Here is a 19,528-nt window from a genome sequence, read left to right as displayed (position 1 = left end):
ATACTCAAAACAAAATTTGGTTGAATTTTCTGATATTGCCAATGTTGATATAAACTCAGAATGCTCCAGGACAGCTAAGTACAACATAGAAGCAAAAATATTAAGTCTGTGAGCACAGCTTAGAGTATTCTGAAATGGCTATTCTGCAGAACTTAAGAAACCAGTTTCATTAGAGCCTTGCTTTCCTCTTTGAAAACTGTGGGCTTTTCTCCTCTTCATAGTTGCTTGTTAAAAAACAAAGCTAGCAACAATGACCCTTCTTTGAAGCAAAGCCTGCCTTTAGATTATTGTCAGCTCAAAGACTAAGAAAGAAATGACACTTTTGGCTGCTACAACCTCCCTTTCTTCTCTTGACAGCACATTGCATGTCAATTTACAGTTAGATAGATTGCTCTTACTGATAGCCACCATAAGGTACCTGGAAATCTTTCTGACAGGCTGGGCCTGTCACTTAATATGACACCTCTCAGAGCTGAGGAAGCTGCTGTCCCAGTCTTCCTTTGGAACCACAATATGCTGTAATTCACTCTGCTTAACTGAAGTGGTTGGATGCTTGGGGGAGATGCAAAAAATAAAACTGGTTCTTTCTTCTTTACACAGCTATCTTCAGTCTTGATGGATATGTTCTAGGCCCACCTCTTGTGGCATCCAGTTCATTGTACTCTTCTATTAGGTCAGATAAAGATGCTACAGCTTCAGAGAAACAGCTCTGCTCCATCCCCTCTATATGCAGATAATGGTGAAGGTGAGCCTATAAAACCAGAAAAAATAGTGTTATCCTTTCTTGGCACCTAATTCCTTTGGCTCAGTAAGTACCATTCAGCCTGCACTGCAGAGGAAAGTGCAAGCACTGTAGGAAGACTTAAAAACCTGCATCATGACTTCCCTTGTTTAAACAACTTTAGTAACAATTTCCTATGGACCACAGTCAATATTGCTGGTTTCTTACACATCTGTCTTCTCATATTCTGTCTCCTTGGGTATACCTGATCAAACTATGTATTTGATTTATGTGGCAGTCTCTTTGTGATACTGAGATTTGCTTCCCAATAATGCAAGAAGTGAATCATTAGTGGCTATGGATGTTACAATGGCAAGAGTTGCACCTTTTTCTTGTAGAGCTTCATAAATCTGTCTTTGAGTTCCATGAAAGTTGGTTTCACACAGGTGTTGTTTGCTAAAGCCAGGAGGGAATGGGAATGGCCCACTGGAGGTACTGAACACAAACCAGTTTTCCAGCCCTCTTGATTCCAGGAGACAAATTGCAGGGAAGGCTTCAGCCTGTGGCACAAAACTTTAGTTACCTAAGGAATGTAAAGAACATAAAGCTTTGCTAACAAGAAGTCTGAAATGTTACTATTTGAGCTTTCAGAACTGAGCCAGTTATAACTATAATTTGAATAAGATATTTCAGACTTCAGACTAAAAGGTTGTGTCCATTTTAAATTTAAATTGCAAGCACCAGTTTTGTTTTAATGTATCAAGGTTTGAGAAAACCAAGGTTACAATCACCTATTTCTATAAAGGCACTGCAAGCACTCTGGGATTTAGGAGAGGGGCAGAGTAATACTGTGTGGGGACAATCAGTCAGTTTAGAAAAAAGCGAAATGCTTTAGATTCTCAAAAAATTTTCCCATGAACCCCTGGCTGCCTGTAAATTCCAGTCTGCACACAAAGCTTGCCTGCCTTTCCTGTCACAACTATGCAGGTCAATGGTGGAAGAGATAAACAGAGGGGTAACAAGGCAGAGGAGGATTCCCTATCTACATGAAAGTAACCATGAAAGAGTGTCTGCTTCTGTTCAATAAATACCCCAAACTTCTATTACAGAATTTATTCCTCCAACATCCTTTACTGGCAGGTGAGCTCTGGAAGGTCAGGCTTTGCTTTCTCTCTTTTGCATTTTGAGAATCAAAGAAGCAGCACAGGGACACCAAGACAGGAACTTTTTCTTTAAAATCCAAGAGTGCTCTAAATTATTCTAACTAATTACATAAATCGATTACATTTCCTTCCCCCCTGTAATAAATAATCAATATATATAATTCTGGGTAAACTGATTTGGTATGGAAATTCTTCAAATTAAAAGTGAGAGTGGTCTGGACACCTGACAGCAGTTTCAGTACCAAATCTCATGACTAGCTGGTGGCAATACAAACCTCTCAATATTTCTGCGAAGGTCTGAAACCTGCACATTTCCTCGGACGAGAAGGGCACAGGCAAGGTAGAGGCTGTGCTTTGGATCTGCCTGGATTAGTTGGTGATCTCTACTAAAAGCATCTGAAAACATCTGATCCAATCTAAGCAAAAAGAAAACAGAGTTATCTACTCTTACTAAAGCAGGTTACAAAAGTTCTTCAGAATGCCCACCTTCAGGCTTTTGAAGTTCATACAACTCTGGAGATAAAAGTTCATTTAACCTGAGACCAGGAATGACAGGCAAAAAAAAAGATTCAAACCTTTATATGTACAGATGCTGGCATTATAAGTCTTCTAAAACCACACCAGATCCACTTTTCTCCTCTCTTCTCCCTCATGTTACAAGCCACTGTTGAGAGGGCTGGAACACATCTGCTATGAGGATAGGCTGAGGGAGGTGGGGTTGTTCAGCCTGGAGAAGACTCCAGGGGGACCTTAGAGCTGCCTTCTAATAGCTGAAGGGATTCTACAGGAAGGCTGGAGAAGGACTTTTCATAAGCATGTCTAGAGACAGGACAAGGGGGAAAGATTCGAAGCTGAGGGAGAGTAGATTTAGGCTGGATCTTAGGAAGAAGTTCTGCAGTATGAGGGTGGTGGGATTCTTGAATAGGCTGCCCAAGGAGACTGTGGATGTCTCCTCCCTGGGGGTGTTCAAGGCCAGGCTGGAAGAGACCTTGAGCAGCTGAGTCCAGTCGAGAGATGTCCATGCCCATGGCAGGGAAGTGGTAGACTTAAACCTTGTAACTTCTAGCCTTAGTTTTGTTATAGAATGGAAATTTTAAAATGAAAGTAATGGAAGAATCAGAAATTAAGCCTCAAATGTAAAGCTTCCACAATATTCTTTCTTACCTTCTAGAAGGTACATTAACATCAGCCAGTGTATACAGAGGAGTCAAGCTTGAGACCAAGTAATGAAGCCGAGGAAAAGGAACCAAATTCATGCTGATTTCATTCAGATCCATGTTAAGGGAACCTTCAAACCTTGCAGAGCTGAAAAATTAACAAACTGTTATAAACTAAGTAAATTACTTTTGTTGTGTAAAAAAATGGTTACATCTGTTTTTCAACTGTTCTGTACAATAAACCAGGAAAACAATGCAGTGCTCAAGAAACTCTTCATGTACAATTAACCACACTTCCACATTTGGCACTAACAGTGCTATATCTTATTTACTTGCACTTCTCATTATAGAACAATAAACCACCAGAGTGAGACTTTGTTTCCTGACTGCAGTCTTTGGCACTGCTTTTCAGTATGTGGACATAGCTGCTGAACACCAGTTTTAATAAACAGGCCACAATAAACCACGCATGACTTAGCATTCCTGACAGGCTGTTTAAAAGAAAAGCAGGCCAATACTTCAAAAGTATATTTAACCAGGAGATTCTTGCAGCAATAGACAGTGATCTGACAGTATTTATAAAATAATCCAGTTGGCCCAGAAAGGCAAAGCTCCCTGGGCTTCACTAAGCATTAAGGAAGACAATATCCTTCTTCCTATAAAATTATCATGGCTCGAGCAACACCACTGCAATATGAATACTTCCAAATGCTTTACTGTAGACACACATCAAATGAAAACAATTTGTATTCTTTTTAAGCTGATGCAGGCCTACATATTTGCAGCACACACTACCTACTTTTACAGAGAAATAACCTGTAACCTTACCTTGTCAGGTTCAGCAGCAAGTTGGCTACGATATTGTTCATTGCGTCAAACGGCTTCTCCTGCACAGCTTTTGCACCGCCTGCACTCGATGTTACCAAACTCTTCTGCTTCACAGTCGACCCTAGCTTCCCAGAATTGATCATCTGATGAATTTTATTAACTATATCAAAGAGAGACTTTGAGGGGGAGAAAAAGCATACAAGAAGTCTTGAGCATAGAACTTTCAGATGCAGTATCCCAATTTTTCATTTCAATTAATGTTAAAGAAAAAGCTACGACATGGTGCTGTCAGTTCAAAGATTAAAGCTTTAAGTCTAACTTTTGAGCAGTTCCAACTGACTGTAAGAGTTTCTAAAGGTCTGTACCTTACATATCACAAACATGCAGGCACAAATACAGGCTGGGTGCAGAGTGGTTTGAGAGTAGAGACTTGGTGGTACTGATTGGTGAGAAGCTCAGCGTGAGCTGGCAGCGCGCTCATGCAGCCCAGAAGGCAAATCGTGTCTTGGGCTGCATCTTGCCCAGCAGGGCAAGAGAGGCAGGATTCTGCCCCTTTGCTCTGCTCTGGTGAGATCCCACCTTTAATACTGCATCCAGTTCTGGTGTCCCCATCAGAAGAAGGACGCAGAGATGTTGGAGCAAGTCCAGAGAAGGGCCACAAAGATGATCCAAGGGTTGGAGCACCTCTGCTATGAGGATAGGCTGAGGGGGCTGGAGTGGTGGGACTCTGGAACAGGCTGCCCAGGGAGGCTGTGGATGCCTCCTCTCTGGGAGTGTTCAGGGCCAGGCTGGATAAGGCTTTGAGCAACAAAGTCTAGTTGAGAGGAGTCCCTGCCCTGGGTGGGGAGGTTGGAGTAGATGATCTCTGAGGTCCTTCCAACCTAAGCCATTCTATGATTCTAGGTACACAGCTTGACTCAAAAGTTTTAATTTTACTGAACTATTCATAACTCTCATCTTCTAAGATTACATTTTAAATGTTCAGAATTTCTGTGAAAGCAAAAATATCTCCTCCAAATATGTCTCACTTTCTCTTTTTTCATAAGCAAATGGCAAGAGACTCATCAAGGGACTATCCCTATGTTACCCGTACCCCCAATCAGTAAAGTCAAGCCTGTAGGAATTTGGAGTGGTTAGTCATCTCCCTTTAGGATTCTACTAATACTATGCACAAATTGATTGCTAAAAGAATCCAAGACTCTCAGCCTCAGTAAAGAGAAGCTTCTCACTGTTTACTTTGAAATAGACATGAAAAGACTCACTCTGGAATTACAGTGACAGTGCAGTGCAATTTTTACTGATACCTACATTAATTTCAAAAGCCTGAAAGCAACTTAGGAGTTCAATTATTACTTTAAAAAATGAAATTATGCTTTAAGATTTAGTACTCAAATCAATACACTGAAGGAAGAAACGCTGCCTATGTGCAGTCTAATAAAAAAGAAATGGACAGAAATAGAATATTATTTCTTACTTCATTTTCTATTGGTAGCACACAGTCTGCATGTTCATTAAGCTCCTTCATTGCCAGAACGCTGTTATATGGAGAAGTAATGACATCATCTTCACCAGAGGGATAGACTGAAGTAACAAATCTATACACTTCTGGGAATTCCTCCTCAAGCACACTTAGAACAAAGGTTCCAAGCCCAGATCCTGTCCCTAATTATGAACGAAGACAGAATGACAGAAGATAAAAGGTTCTTCATGTTATAGGAGTCTCATATGCTGGAAACATACAACTTGTCAATTCTGTACATTCATTCATATTTTCAGAAGCATTTGGCTGACACTGGAGGTTGCTGAGATGTAAACTAAAGCAGGAAGTTTTTTCCTATAGTATACCCAACAGGATAAAGTAAACAATCTCAAATATTTCTGCAAACCAAAAAAATCCTATCACATAACCAACATTTTTCTGACCCTTTTTTTTATTTCTTATTTTTAAAATTTTATTGCAAAATTAAAATTAAAAAATCATGTTTAAACACATTCAACTCCTCCAAACAATCATTTACTTCCTTTTGGGGTTTCTTTTTAGTTTTCTCATTCTTCAGTCAAACCAGAACAATCCTTTTGCACTGTGTTCAAATCCAAAAAACAAACTGTGGTTTTTCTGTCTTGGAGACCAAACATGCTCAATAGCAATTTTAGCTATGAACAAGACAGCAGTTTTCTGCAATAGCAGAAACAATATCTGGAAGGTCTCTCAAATTAAGCAAATAACCACAAAAAAGGTCCTTGACACAATTCTTGCCTCATATTCAGAGCTATTTTCTGTGGTTTTTTCCACATCAGAACCAGTTATAATGCATGCCTCCCCCCATTCCTGGGAGAGGAAGGCTTAGTTCCAATATGGTAATGACAATTGTCACTGCAAGGGATTTTTCCTTATGATTTAATAATAAAGCAGCCAGACTGGATTCAAGAGAATTATGTGGAAAGAAAACAGAAAAATAAAATTTTCTTGAAGTGCAGCAACACTCACTCAAAGTCTCTCAGAAAATACTTTTCCCATGATTAAAAAACAACTTGATTAGAACAATGACATCAGTGTTCTGAGGCCACTGTTCCTTCTTCTGATCCACAATACCTCAGTGCTTCCTTGGATTTGGTCCCTGTCTTGATTCACTCACTGCTTCATATTTACAATTGTAGCTGTATTTTTGTTCTCAGTAGCACTTACCTTAGCCCATGATTTAGGGCTCCTCAGCCCTATAGATAGATAGATAGATAGATAGATAGATAAACTACATATATATATATATGGATAACTATATATAACTACAGGACCACTTAACTGGACTGTGTTAATTGTTTTATTCTGCATTCTGAACTGATCTTTTTAGATCCAGGTTTTTCTTTCTTCACCTGTGGCTGCTGCAATCACATTAACTACTGAAAAATGACTTACCACCTCCCATAGAATGAATGATGAAAAAACACTGCAGACAGTCACAATGTTCTGCTGCTTTCCTCAGCTTTTCCACAATGCTTGCCCTGTACTGACAGCCATACAGCTTATGACCCACAGCCCTGAGGATATGAAAAGTACTTTAAAAAAAAAACAAATGCAATGATCGTTCTTTCAGTATTTTAACTCCTTCTGTTTGACATTTGAGACTTGAAGAGTCCAGAGCTGGGTACAACACCTAATTTGTGACAGTTGCTAAGCTGGGACTGTGTCATGTGAATAAGGGAGTCAGTATATGGTTTTGAGGATGGAAGCAGCACTAAGCTCACAGCTTTGGAATGTGCACTATTATTTTGTGCCAACAAGGAAATAAACTCCCATGCTGGATAATCAAATTGTAATTATGAAATAAAAGCTACACAGTCCTTAGCAATAAGGATATCCCTACATAATATGTGTACTGAGCTTCCCTTGACTACCATGAGTTAGCTGATACCAGTAATAAAAAAAAAAAAAACCCAAACAGTTAATTCTCAATGCACTTGCCTGCCTAGATGGTAAAGTTACAGAATGTTTTAGTCCCTGTATTGCACTCTCTTTCAATATATTTGCTGATGATTTGCTTTCCAGTCTGTAGTGCACTGAGTATTATCAGAGGCACGTTAAGGTCTTGGTGAAAATGAATTCATTATGTTAATCAATCTTTTTCTGAATATCTCTTTTTGGTAATGCAGTTTTGATGTACAAAGCCCGACTCTGTGGTGCTTCGAAATCATTTCCACAATAGTTACACAGTCTCAAACTAGATTATGGCTTTGACTGAGCAATGGAAGCAGCTGAATACCAAAGATATAAAAATAAAAAGCATGTTTCTTTGAAAAAGAAAATCAAAAAAGAGGAAGAAAAAAAATAGACAAAATGATACATCAGCAGAATTACCCTTCTGTAAAAGGCTTTTCAAAGCTCTCCTCCAGGCAACAGTGACTCCAAAGTTTACTGGTACTACGCTGCAGCTCCCCAGGTGCAGAAGGAACCAAAAAGCTACTTTTACCACTTCACTTTGCAAATGCCATCTAATTAGCTGCAAAGAAATGTTTTCTAAAGAGGTTCTCACCAGTTGTTCCCTGAACCAGAAACATCTGTGATAAGCTGCTTGCTATCAAACACATCCCGCAATGGTCCTTGAAGAATTTCATTTACCACACCCTCCTCCATGTCAATCAACAGAGCCTTTGGGAAAGGAAAAAAAAAAAAATTTAGTCAGTAAGCAAACCACCCGTTGAAAAAACATGGAAATAAATATTAAATTACAATACAAAAGGTATGGTTTTGTCTGCTGGGCTCCAGAGAAGCTTTTTAATTGTTAACCAAGAAACCAGCTAGATTGATCTTGGTTGATTTGCTAGAAGTTGTTCAATAGGGCAGCACTTCAGATAATGAAATAATACAATATTTTGCCCCAATACTTAGGAATACAGAAATTAAAGCATTTTTCTATTTAAAATTCTCCTGCTTCTTAATCTCTTCAAGTGCCTCAAAGAAACACACTCCTTAGAAAATTCAAATAAAAGCTTGGTGGGTAATAGTAACAATCATTTTATTACAATCATAACTGAAATTGCTCAACGAGACTGGCAGCAAACTGCATTACTCCACTGAACCATAAAAGTTACTATTAGAAATTCCACTGTTCAAAGTAGTATTTAAAAACAGATGCAATTTTAAAGACCTTATGAAAAATTTCTACACAGCTGGACATAAATATGCAATGTAAAAAGAGTGACCTTTACAGATTGCTTTACCCGTGCTTTTAAAGAGCAGATTTTTCCTTTGTAAATATCAGGCCCATCACCGCCGCTTCTGAAACAGAAAAAACCCTAAGCTTAGAATTGTAATAGAAAATCACAGAATCATAGAATGGTTTGGGTTGGAAGGGACCTCATCCCACAGTAACCTCCAGTACTCATGTGATTCTTCTAGTCAGCACAATTTCCTATACAAGTCCACTACAGCACCAATAAACCTAGGTAGAGAAGTTCTGTTTCTCTACAGGGACTAACAAAGGTCAGAGGGGGAAAACACCCACCCAAATCAACACTTCTTCATCTTACTACTGTCCTTGTGATCTTCCATGCCAGCCCATACTTTGATTAAATTGCTGGAAAAAAAATATCCCTGCATTCCTTGGAATCCCCTAGGCTGAAGATGTACATTTCTGCATTTTTAGGGCAGAAGAAAAACAACCCCAAACTCTTTCAATACCTTTAACTCCTAAAGTAAGTATAATTAAAATGAAAAAGTTGAAGGTAACATTTTAAGGACAATACAAAGATGCAAAAATCCTTTTCCAGCACAAACTATGACCTGAAACAAAGGAAATTGTACCTTGGGTTAAGAGAAGATACTAGAATTGATCTAGTGTGTTAAATTCATGGCTAAGAGAAGATACTAGAATTGTTGATCTACTGTGTTAAACTCATGAGCTGCTTGACAAGCAGACTTACCTTGTATCTACATTCCTAAAGAAACTGCTTAATGCTTCATCATAAATCCCTTTCTAAAAGAAAACAAACACAAGGTAAGATGATGTGCAATGTCAGAAATTTTCAGTGCTTTTCCAAAGAATAATTTCAGTTGGAAAGAACATCTGAAGGTCTCTTGTCAAATCTCCCCACTCAAAAGAGAGTGGATGTCTATGCGGAATCCAACTAGCTCTGCTCAGCATTCAGCGTCAGCTTGGTATTAAAAGCTGACAGGAAATTTTTCAGCACAAGATTAAACAACTACTCCTCCTTCATTTCTAAAGATTTTGGATTTTACCGAAGATCCCAGTGCAACTATTAAATTGAATAGCAGCTGCTTAGCTGACACAGTTCATGACTGATAGAACACACAGTGGATCATGGGCTCCATGTCCATTATCAATGTCCATGAAGTTCTGTGGAAAGGAAAGCACACCACATTGTCTCAATTATCCCTAAACTCTGTCAAGGGGTGGAAGGCAAATTACTTACCCTATCATAAAGCGATTTGGTGTTATTATTTTACAGAGTGTTTACCATACTCCTCAGACCTAAGCAGATTATGGAAGTCACTGGTCCCCGCTACACTAAACCCGAAAGACTCTTCATGTGCTCATGAACTTCATTGCCTTTTTACAGCTGCTTCAGCAGAAGGCATTGAGAAGGGCTGCTCAACAGTAACTGTTAGGTGTTTCCCAGGAAATAACCTCCTTGTAGCCATGGCAAGAGGAGTGCATTTTCCTGCATGGTATTTAGCACAACCCTGCATGCTTTACATCACTATTTTGGCCAGCACAAGAGTATGGTAAGAAGGCTGGGGAAGGTTGTTTAGAAGGGCTTGCAGCAACAAGATGAGGGGCAATTATTTTAAACTGGAGATTTTGGTTGGACATGAGGAGGAAGTTCTTTACAATTGGAGTGATAAAATACCGGAACAGGTTGCCGAGTGATGTGGTTGAGGCCCCATCCGTTGAGAGACATTTGAGATCACACTTGATGTGGTCCTGGGCAGCCTGATCTAGTTTGAGGTATCCCTGATCAGGGCTAATCAGGGGGATTAGACAAGATGACCTTTGAAGGTCCCTTCCAACCCAATGCAACCTGCGAATCTGTGTGCTAACAGGAAAAGAAAGGCAGGCTTTGGCAGGCTGCTTTTTTGCTTTACTGCCAGCGGCACAGAACCTGCATTGAACAACCCCCTCCTTCCACTAACTGTCTCCAACCTGGCAAACATCTGCCTGCAGTGAGACATCCCGGCTTTGCCAGGCGGAAAGGCTGGAGAAGGCTGATCTAGAGACGCTTTGCTAACTGTGAAGCTGCCGTATAATGAAACAAATGGAGCGCTTTGCAGTCACGGCAAAGAACACAGAACAAACCCAGGAGGGCCACCGGGGAGAGAGGGGAAAGCGGCCGTTACCTTGTTGACAGCAGCGTGCTCCCGCAGCGCCAGGTCCCAGAAGCGGCAGCCCACCTGGTTCCCGCACTGCCCCACTGCAAAGAGGGGGAAAACACAGGTGAGGCACCGGGAGGGAGAGGAAGGGAGGGACGGAGAGGACCCTATGCGCCATAGCCCCTTACCCTGCACCATTACCGACTGGGTCATAGCTAGGCAACCAGCGACTACCGCCTCTTCGAAGTCGGCGCCCGGAAGCCGCGTCCCCTTACCGTCAGCAGCGGAGGGCCAGCGGGGCGTTGCTGCGGGCGGGGCGTTTCCAATGGCCCCGCCTTCTCTCCCCCACTTTCCTCCTGCGGTGGAACGTCCTGCCCGTGGGCTGAGTTATCCGCTGCTTACCCGCCTTGATGGAACATTCTATTAGGCTGCTGTAGGGGATGTGTATGTGAGGCTGTGCCTTGGCGGGCAGTGTGGCGGCTGTATAGGCGCGCGTGGGGCCGCCGGGTCCTAGTGCCCACCAGTTGGAGGGAGCGGCCTTTGGCTGTAGATTCCAGTGGCCACGGCTGCTTCTGTAGGATTTAAGGCTTGGTATATGAATAAGTTTGCACTGAGAAGCTACGTGGCAGCATGGGAACACTGGACTCATGGAATCGTTTGGAAAAGGTTGAAAAAGACCTTTAAGATCATCAAGTCCAACCATTACCTGACTCGACAAAGTCTAGTGCTAAACCTCTGCACCACATCTCTCTGCCTTTGAAATACCTCCTGGGATGAGCCTAGCGAGGTACTCAGAAACTTGCTGTAGTCTTGACAGTGAAGCTGTCAGGGCCTACAAGATCTGCGCTAAAGCCCTAATGGAGGAGACATTACCAAGACCTAAAATGAAGCCTTGCTATGGGAGAGCAGAAATATTTCCATGTAATACAGTTCATTACCTTTTATGTTTTATTCACAGTGCTGGTGTAAAACGTGCCAGACAGTAGGAAAATACAAAATAAAAATTATGTGCAAAAAAAGGCAACGTGGAAATGCTGTAATGACTTACCCTCCCATCAGGCTTGCAAATTATGTTTTTCTTTAAGCTCAGTTTCCTATTTCTTGTGCAAATAATTGTCCACAGTGCAATTAAGAGATGCCTTTGCCATTGTGTTGAAGATGGCAACTTTGGGATTAAAAATGAGAGGCAAGAAATGTAGAGATGCTATTGTCTCAGCATGGTAAGACTGTTCCACAGCATAACTACACTGCAAAATGATGTGAAGAATGTATGACATGCAAAGCAGCCTCTTGCATAAAGCTCTCTTGTGACACAGATGGCATTTCTGCTTCCTGTGGGGGAACAAAAGTACTTCCATGCAACCCAGTTCATTAGGTTTTATGGCTAAAACTATCCAAAAATATGCTTTACCCAAATATATTGTTTCAGAGATGCAATTGAGATTCATACGAATGTGGGAATATTTTATTTAGCTTCCGAAGGAGGTCCAAGGGTAGGATGGGTAATAACCAGTTTGGCTTGATGCATGTACTTAGATATTTCATGAAACAAGCAGCTCAACTATGTGGAAGAAATAATCACACACTGACTTTCTGTTTTGTTGTAGATAAAGCTCTACTTCATCTACCATAGTACAAATGCATGAATCTAGTCTGGTCCTCCCAGAGACTTTTTGTATGTGTTAATCATTTAATCAACAGCCATATGCTAATGTGTGTTTCTTACCCTTATTTTATCAGTAAAGCTTTGTTGTTGGTGCTATACAGTAATAGTGTTCCACAGCTTTGGAACATGAATAACTGAATTGTAGGAACAGTTTACTGTGTTACTGAGAAGAAATTAATTGACATGGAATCTGGGAATAACCCATAAATCCCAACCATAACAAGAGCCAATGCACATCACAAGTTCAATATATGTGCTGTGCTTTCCGCATCTTTTTAATGACACTCATTTAACTACTTAGGCCACATGCTGCTGAAGGGAGAATGCACTGGAATTGGTACTAATGTTATTCCTTGCTTTGTATCAGGGCTCAGTTTACATATGTAATTTTGTTGTGGGTTTTGTTTGTTTGTTTGCATTTATTTATTTGGGTTTGTGGATTTGTTTTTTGTTTACTTCGAATGGTTGGCTTTTGGGGATTTACTGTCAGAACTTCATCTTTTATTTTCCTTTTCAGGCTGTTCTCCATTCTCTTGATCCTTGAGGAGAAGGAAGAGTTGATAAGAAGCACTAACTATGAGAATTCTCTGTAGATCTTCAGTGGTAAGAGGTAGGGGAGCCAAAGATCCTAATTAAATACTCTGGTTTGAAGCAGTTTGTGGAGGATTTCAACTTGAAATTGGATTCTTTCTTATATAGCTATGCAGTCAAATTTCAGAATATTCCATGATACAGTAACAGTGTAGCTGTAGCCCTAATTTAAATAATGCTTATAACAACACTTACTGAAACTTTGGAGATGGCACAGAAGTGTCATCTCCTTAGGGCCAGTGCTCACTTTTTTTGGTAGGCTTTCTGCAGAATTGAGATAGTTACATTCATACTGAAAATGCAAATGGACAATCTGACAATATAGCTTAGAACTTGGAGGTTTTTCTCAGATCTTTGTAGATGAAGGGTTTTGTACTTTGGAGCTATAATTTTTAAGATAGATACAGAAGGCAAATTGAATTCTGGGAAGATTTCTGCTTAGGCAGTTGCCTTCTCTTAAGCACCAGGAGCTTTGAAATGAATGCGGAGGTGTGTGTAATGTAATGCATCACATACAGACTTCCTTTGGTGCATATGGAACAGGAATTTCAAGGTCTGTGTGGATGTTGGGGGCAGAGAAATTTGCATTATTCTCTGCTCTCTCTTGAGTCTACTACTATCCTCTGGTTTATAGTATTTTTCTTGGGAAAACCCTGTTCTGCAGAGAGAAATCCTACTGCTCTGAGGTCTAGAAAGGAAAACTGAGGAAGACATCCTCCATAAATACTGCTGTGTTTGATTAGCTGGTGATATAATAAAGAGAAAATTGAATGGTAGCAGTTTATAAATTTTACTGTGTTTTTTATCCACATAGTATTTTACTGTGTTTATAATTTTCTGTATATGAAGTATGCAAAGACTGATCAATCAGAAAAGTCATTCTTAAATGCAAATCCGCTGAACAAAATCAAATCTCATTCCAGCAGCTATGGCTAAGAAAGAGCTTGGATGTGATATGAGATAATATGCTTTAGTTTGAAGTAGATGTAGGATGGAAAAACGTTCTGGGTATGTGTGTAACATTTAACATACAATGGTGCATTAAAAAATGTAGAGGAAAAAGCTTGACATTTTGAATTTTGTCTCTCCCTTCCCACATAATGCCAATATTGCTTTAAAATTACCCAGTTTAGCTAAATGATCAGTTACAGAAGCTTAAAAGATATATATCCTGGCTTCATGTTTTGCTGGAACATATTCATGAAGTCTAGAAAAGGAATCAAAATTTAAGCTTTTCATTGTTTGTAAGCTTACATATTTGGTATGCTCTCTGCCCCCCCATTTTAATTGATTTATAAATGAGTTGAGTGGAAAAATGAAAAATAATTAAAACCTTTGCACACAGTTATTGGTGATGTAAGGCTATTATCTAGCTTTATTTTGTTTTTAATGTGCATTAGCAGATCATTTCCTGCCCAAAAAAAAAAAAAGTGTGACCTAAGGTATGGAATGAAATGATGTAGAAGACGTATCTTGAAAGTAACATATTTAATATAATTTTAATTTCTTTTATAAATCCATGTTTTCATGTGACAGACTGGCCACACACAGGCCATAAGAAATGGTAAAGCTCACTCTTGTGGTATAATAAGAGAAGTGCAGAAGCAACAGTCCTTTATTGTTCAGTGATTTTTGTTTGCACATAAATGTTATCAGTGACCCTTAAGCATACTGCTTTCTGTAGATGGTTCCATGATATTTTCATTCTTCTTCTCTCAGTGAACATGGTTTCTTCTGTTTTTCATTCTGTGGTCTAAGGAACTTTACAGGATCCATGCGGTGCACTATCAGGCTGCTGGGCAGGTATTGATGCTCACAGCCCCACTAACCAAAGCTGCTTTACTAAAACTCACTGGTTTTTCATCAATCACAAAGTTACGAATGCAGCCAATGAAGGAGTTGCGTGTAGTCAGGCTGGATGTTAGCAGAGACTCTGCAAAAAGTAAATAAATTAAAAAAAAAAAATTAGAGCTCGTAATGACCAAAGCAATCAGTTTGGTGGCAGAATCTTTTCAATTTGCTGCTAACTGGAGCCCTGCCAAGTCTTTTAATATGTCTGGCCTAATACCAGTGTCTTAAAGGCCATTAGAGTAAGTATGGGGAGTTGTAGAAAAATAAAATTATAGAATGGTAGGGGTTGGAAGGGACCACTACATTTATGTAAAACTTTGCATAGTCAACAGAGGCCCAGGCTTGCATTTTTGACATGAACATGAATAGATGAATCCCAGTCTCTGTGCTTGTAGTTTCTTTCAACACTACTTGTGTTGTCATCTGTGTCTATGATTTGTTAGTTTGCACTTAATTTACTTTATTTACATGGTGTTAGTTAGTATTACATGTTGTTTGTTTTCATGAAGTTCCTTGTAAGATTTTTCTGTGCAAGTGTGATAATAGCATTCAAAAGCCAATGTATGGCATTGCTTTAGTATTCTATAATTAATGGAGAAATTAAAGGCTCTGTTATGAAGCAGAACAGCATTCACAATTACCACTTTCTATTACTCCTCTGGGAAGAGTTCTGTCCTGATAAAATTCCAGTTTGGATTTAAAGAGTGAACAGACATGTGCACATAGATTTTATTATTCCCTTTAGGCTCATTTTACCTCTTAGTAGTGGAGGAGAACATCACACATTCAAGCCACTAATCCAAGATGAGCAATATAATAAGTTTCGTAGTTAGAGCTGTTAATGATTGACATGCAAGGCATAGAAATAATGCTGCATGTTTTCAGTGAGGAATGTACAGGAGATGACTTAAAAATTGAATCACGTAGTGTTGATTACAGTTTGTATATGAACCCCAGGAGGAGCTCTGTCTGTTTGAGCGAGGGAAGTAAATGTAGTAATCGTGGCCCACACCACGCAGATGGTCTGTGAGTCACAAATTCACATTAACAGACATCTGTGCAATAGAAATCACTAGTCAGAAAAAGAATCTGCATGTTTTGTCTTCTGTCAAAGATGCAGTTGCTTGAATAAGAGGAAAGAAACCTCCCACCAGCAAAACCTTGAGACTCCAGTTACAGTGAGTGACTTTCCAATTCCTTAAATAAATACATCATTTCTTAAATATGGAAAGTAAAATGGGGAAAAAAAGGTGATTTTTTTTTTGTTTTGCTGGCTGACTTCTTTACTGAATCCATACCTGATCCTCCAGAAACTGTGACTATTTTAATTTCAGTGATGCAGCACTTCTCTTTTTTTCTTCTAGAACTTTAGGCTGAACGTTTTTGATCAGCTCTTGAGCCTTTACATTTTACTAGGTTGTTCACATGAGGTATGTTTTGTTCTTTTTTGAAATGAAAAGTAAGTCTTTCTGGTTCCTCTGCAAAACATGTTGAAATTTGAGAATATTGTACCACCAAGCCTTACCTGGTACACCTCCAATAAACACTGGCTCCCTGTGATAAGTTGCCTTTGGATTTAGTGGCCCTACGACATGGTTGACTTCAGAGTCTACATCCAGCTGCACCACATTGGCATCTCTAATAACTGAAAGGAGAAGGAACAGGGATCAAGAAGATTTTAAGTCAGTTTTCTGTGATGGAGAGGAGTTACCTGTTTGATTGGAGTAGTTTAATCTGGTGTTTGCTAGATTGGGTGGAGGCAGCAGTGACAGGATTTGGGCAGATTCTGGCACAGAGTGGGGCCCATGGAAGATACAGTGTCGGGGCAAGGGCTTTGGTTGCTGGCAGCCGTGCCTGGGTTCCAGGGTATGAGCATACAATGGTGTGTAGCTTAGATAAACTCTTTAACAAATCATTCCAAATTGAGGATGTACTTGAATACAGTGAGGTTTCCTCCTTGCTTGTTTGCATGGATTTCCATCAGAAGGAAACCAGAATGCACGGGGAGAGGGTGCACACTTGTAACTCTTCTGGATGTGACACTGGGACACACCCCAGGTCAGCATCTAAACAGGAAAGTAAGGGAGTTCAAAAGGTTTAGAAATACTTTTTGACTTTCAAGATTGGGGAAGAAGGATATCTGGCTGGCACAGAGGCAAAATCCTGACTGTAGACATCTCTCTGTTTGAGGCTGCCCTGTTATTTGACCTTTAAGGACATAGATTTGTTCCTACTACATTCTACCTACTTATCTAACCTTTAAGTGAGAAAAGATAAATATTATCTGGTATACAACTTTGACTGCCAGCATTTCAAATAGGCTGCTTTGTGTTCTTTGGGTAAGGAGTTTCCATCTTTGCTTGTTCTTTATAGGAACTTTTGTTTGTCCTCCCAGGAAACTACGATTTCTGTTTCTGAGGGATGAATATGACTGTGTCTTGCACACAAACTTGTGTCTGGAGAGGTGAAAAAGAAGAACTGAAAATATGGCCTTATTCCCAGTGCACTGACTTATGGAGATGGATGTCTGGGAAGGAAAAACTGGACTTTGTCACCTTATTTAGAGGATGGTCATGTTTTACTGACCTGCAATTCGGTGCCACCTGCCATCGCAAAGACTCTGTTTCAGCGTCACTGAAGTTGAAAAATCCCTGATCCCATTATTCAGTTTCACAGTAACCTGGGGAAAAAATAATGTAGTCAGGACTGTAGACCCCCTCCTGTTCTCTTTTTCCCTTCTCTTTCAATAATGCTGTGTTCCTCACTCAAAACATGTCTAGCACACACATGATTTCATGACATTCTTTAAACTAAAGCACCTTTCTAATTCACAGGTTTAGGGGTGGGGTTGTTGGTTTTTTTTTTTTTTTTTTTTTTTAGATTCAGTAGGTCTTCAACATTTCCAATTTGAACTCAAAAAATATTTAAAATAAACCCCCAAGCAGCTAATTTCAGTCAAATGTTCTAATACTGTTACTCTGTAATTTCCTGTTTGGTAAATTAGTGTTTTAGAAGCATGAGATGATATTTTGGCATCTTGCTAGCCACTGAATAAGGAAAACAGTCATGAAAATCCCAAGTATAAACACAGAGACAAGATGTGAGAAAGGAATAGATGGGGAGTTTAAGAATGGCTTTTAAGTTACATGTTCAAGCTTACCAGCAAATCTCTGCCAGAGCTAGAAAGTGAACCTAATTCTGGATTTTAACCTCTGCTTTAGTTATGTGAATTAATATCTTTCTACCCAGGAATGTTATGGCAGTGGCAGAGCAGTGTCCTGCCCTATTGTGGGGCACAAGACTCTCAGTGGTCATCACTAGAGAACTCCAAACACAAACTCCATCCACTCAGGCTTTTTAGTTGTCTGAGTTGTCCTTGATAATGCTGATTGAAAATGTTGCAACGAAAGCACATATATTTCATTTTAGAGGACCTCGATTTCAATGTAGTTGTGACTAAGATATTTTAAACTTGTTTTTCCCCAAGAGCACCAGTAAGCAAAAGTGAAATTATCTTCACGTTCTCTTTTATCCATCCTTGGACAAAAATATGTAGGGGTACTTAAATACCCTTTCACTTAGGTTGATGGTTAGATACTGGGTAGTTCAGTGCAGTGGTTAAAGAAATCCACACTGCTGAGTCTCTTGACTGTGCCCTGAGTTTCTTGTCTGGAAAAAAAAAGTATAAATTTCCCCTGCTCTAAATCTTTGCTTGTTTTGTCCATTTAGTCTGCAACTAATTGCTGTATGTGTGCAATGCATAGCATGAAGGGATCCAGATTTTAGTGATGAACATAATTAAAAACTAGCAACAGCAACAACTGATGAATTTTAAACCTCCCTCAATTGATAGCCTTACAAAATCCTGCTCAGAAGCCAGATCACCAGACAAATCAGAATTTTCCCTTTTTCTCACTTTCCCCGCCACACACATATACATTAAGAAGAGATTGAGTGCAGCTCAAGACTTCTAACAAAGAAGAAATAAAAATTCACCAATAGTTACCTTACTTATAACTGTTATGCATTTTTAATGTGTGGATGAAAGAGCAGCACCAAAGAGTCAGTGCTCTTGCTTCTTTTCAACTACTCATTAAATATTTATGGTTGGTATCAGTGAAGTGATGTGACTTTGGCTTAGGTGTTTTTTTTTTGCATTTTAAAATAAATTATCTGGGTTGCCTACTCTTAAGAAGTGAATATATTGAGGAGAGAAATAAGAGTCAATTAATGGTGTCAGACACAAGCTGCACGTAGCAGAGCCCAAGTAGGTAGGAGAGGAGGCAGTCAAAAGCAGTGAAGAAAATGATGTATTATATAATTTTTCATTATACCTGTCCATTTTTCATGTGCATGTTCAGGTACTCTCCATTCACACTGTGACCATGCAGTAGAATTCCTGAGCTGCTTCGGGGACGTATTTCAAAAACAACTTCAAATTTCAAGCCTAAACTGAAGGATTCATCTGTAAAGTAAAAAGAATGATGCTTTTTTTCTTTTTTTTTGGTGCTGAGTTACTGATTAAATTGGACATTTAATCAAAGTCAAAACAGAAATTCAAAGCCCAGAGTGGAACTTACTTGCCCTGCCTTTAAAAGTATCAAAACTTGTGCTAATGCACATACTTGAAGGGATAGTATGCTGTGCCCTCGATGACCCATATCAACTTCTGTAGTGATGATGTTTTCTTGCAGTACTAATAAAGGTTTCTTTATTATTATTCTT

At 39.5% G+C, this 19,528-nt stretch overlaps 2 protein-coding genes across 2 annotated transcripts in view; both read right to left on the bottom strand.

The window, feature by feature from the left end:
- Positions 1-592: 592 nt before the first annotated feature.
- On the bottom strand, positions 593-10,908 carry TUBE1 (tubulin epsilon 1). Its single transcript, XM_054393117.1, has 12 exons — positions 10,884-10,908; positions 10,723-10,796; positions 9,288-9,340; positions 8,586-8,643; positions 7,898-8,013; positions 6,784-6,905; positions 5,344-5,531; positions 3,870-4,045; positions 3,049-3,189; positions 2,160-2,300; positions 1,107-1,281; positions 593-751 (listed from the first exon to the last, which is right to left on the bottom strand). Exons 1-12 carry the CDS (start codon positions 10,906-10,908, stop codon positions 593-595), a joined length of 1,428 nt encoding a protein of 475 aa, XP_054249092.1.
- Positions 10,909-14,571: 3,663 nt separating this feature from the next.
- LAMA4 (laminin subunit alpha 4) overlaps positions 14,572-19,528 on the bottom strand; it is a 93,115-nt gene continuing 88,158 nt past the window's right edge. The window contains exons 36-39 of the mRNA XM_054393196.1: positions 19,138-19,268; positions 17,390-17,483; positions 16,329-16,448; positions 14,572-14,885 (exon numbers count right to left, since the gene is read on the bottom strand). Coding sequence (XP_054249171.1) covers positions 14,740-14,885; positions 16,329-16,448; positions 17,390-17,483; positions 19,138-19,268 — 491 coding nt within the window. The 3' untranslated portion in view covers positions 14,572-14,739. The remainder of the gene's footprint in view (positions 14,886-16,328; positions 16,449-17,389; positions 17,484-19,137; positions 19,269-19,528) is intronic.

The sequence above is a fragment of the Indicator indicator genome, chromosome 27 (genome assembly GCF_027791375.1).
Source record: "Indicator indicator isolate 239-I01 chromosome 27, UM_Iind_1.1, whole genome shotgun sequence".
NCBI lineage: Eukaryota > Metazoa > Chordata > Aves > Piciformes > Indicatoridae > Indicator > Indicator indicator.
The sequence above is the reverse complement of the archived record's forward strand: the minus strand, read 5'-3'. Positions and strand labels throughout refer to the sequence as shown.

Excerpts from the sequence above, each read along its gene's own strand:
- TUBE1 (XM_054393117.1), bottom strand. The coding sequence starts at position 10,908 with ATGACCCAGTCGGTAATGGTGCAGG. Across the intron at positions 5,532-6,783 it reads CATTCATTCTATGGGAGGTG|GGACAGGATCTGGGCTTGGA; the intron begins GTAAGTCATTTT and ends GTTCATAATTAG. Across the intron at positions 4,046-5,343 it reads TGCTACCAATAGAAAATGAA|TCTCTCTTTGATATAGTTAA; the intron begins GTAAGAAATAAT and ends TCCCCCTCAAAG.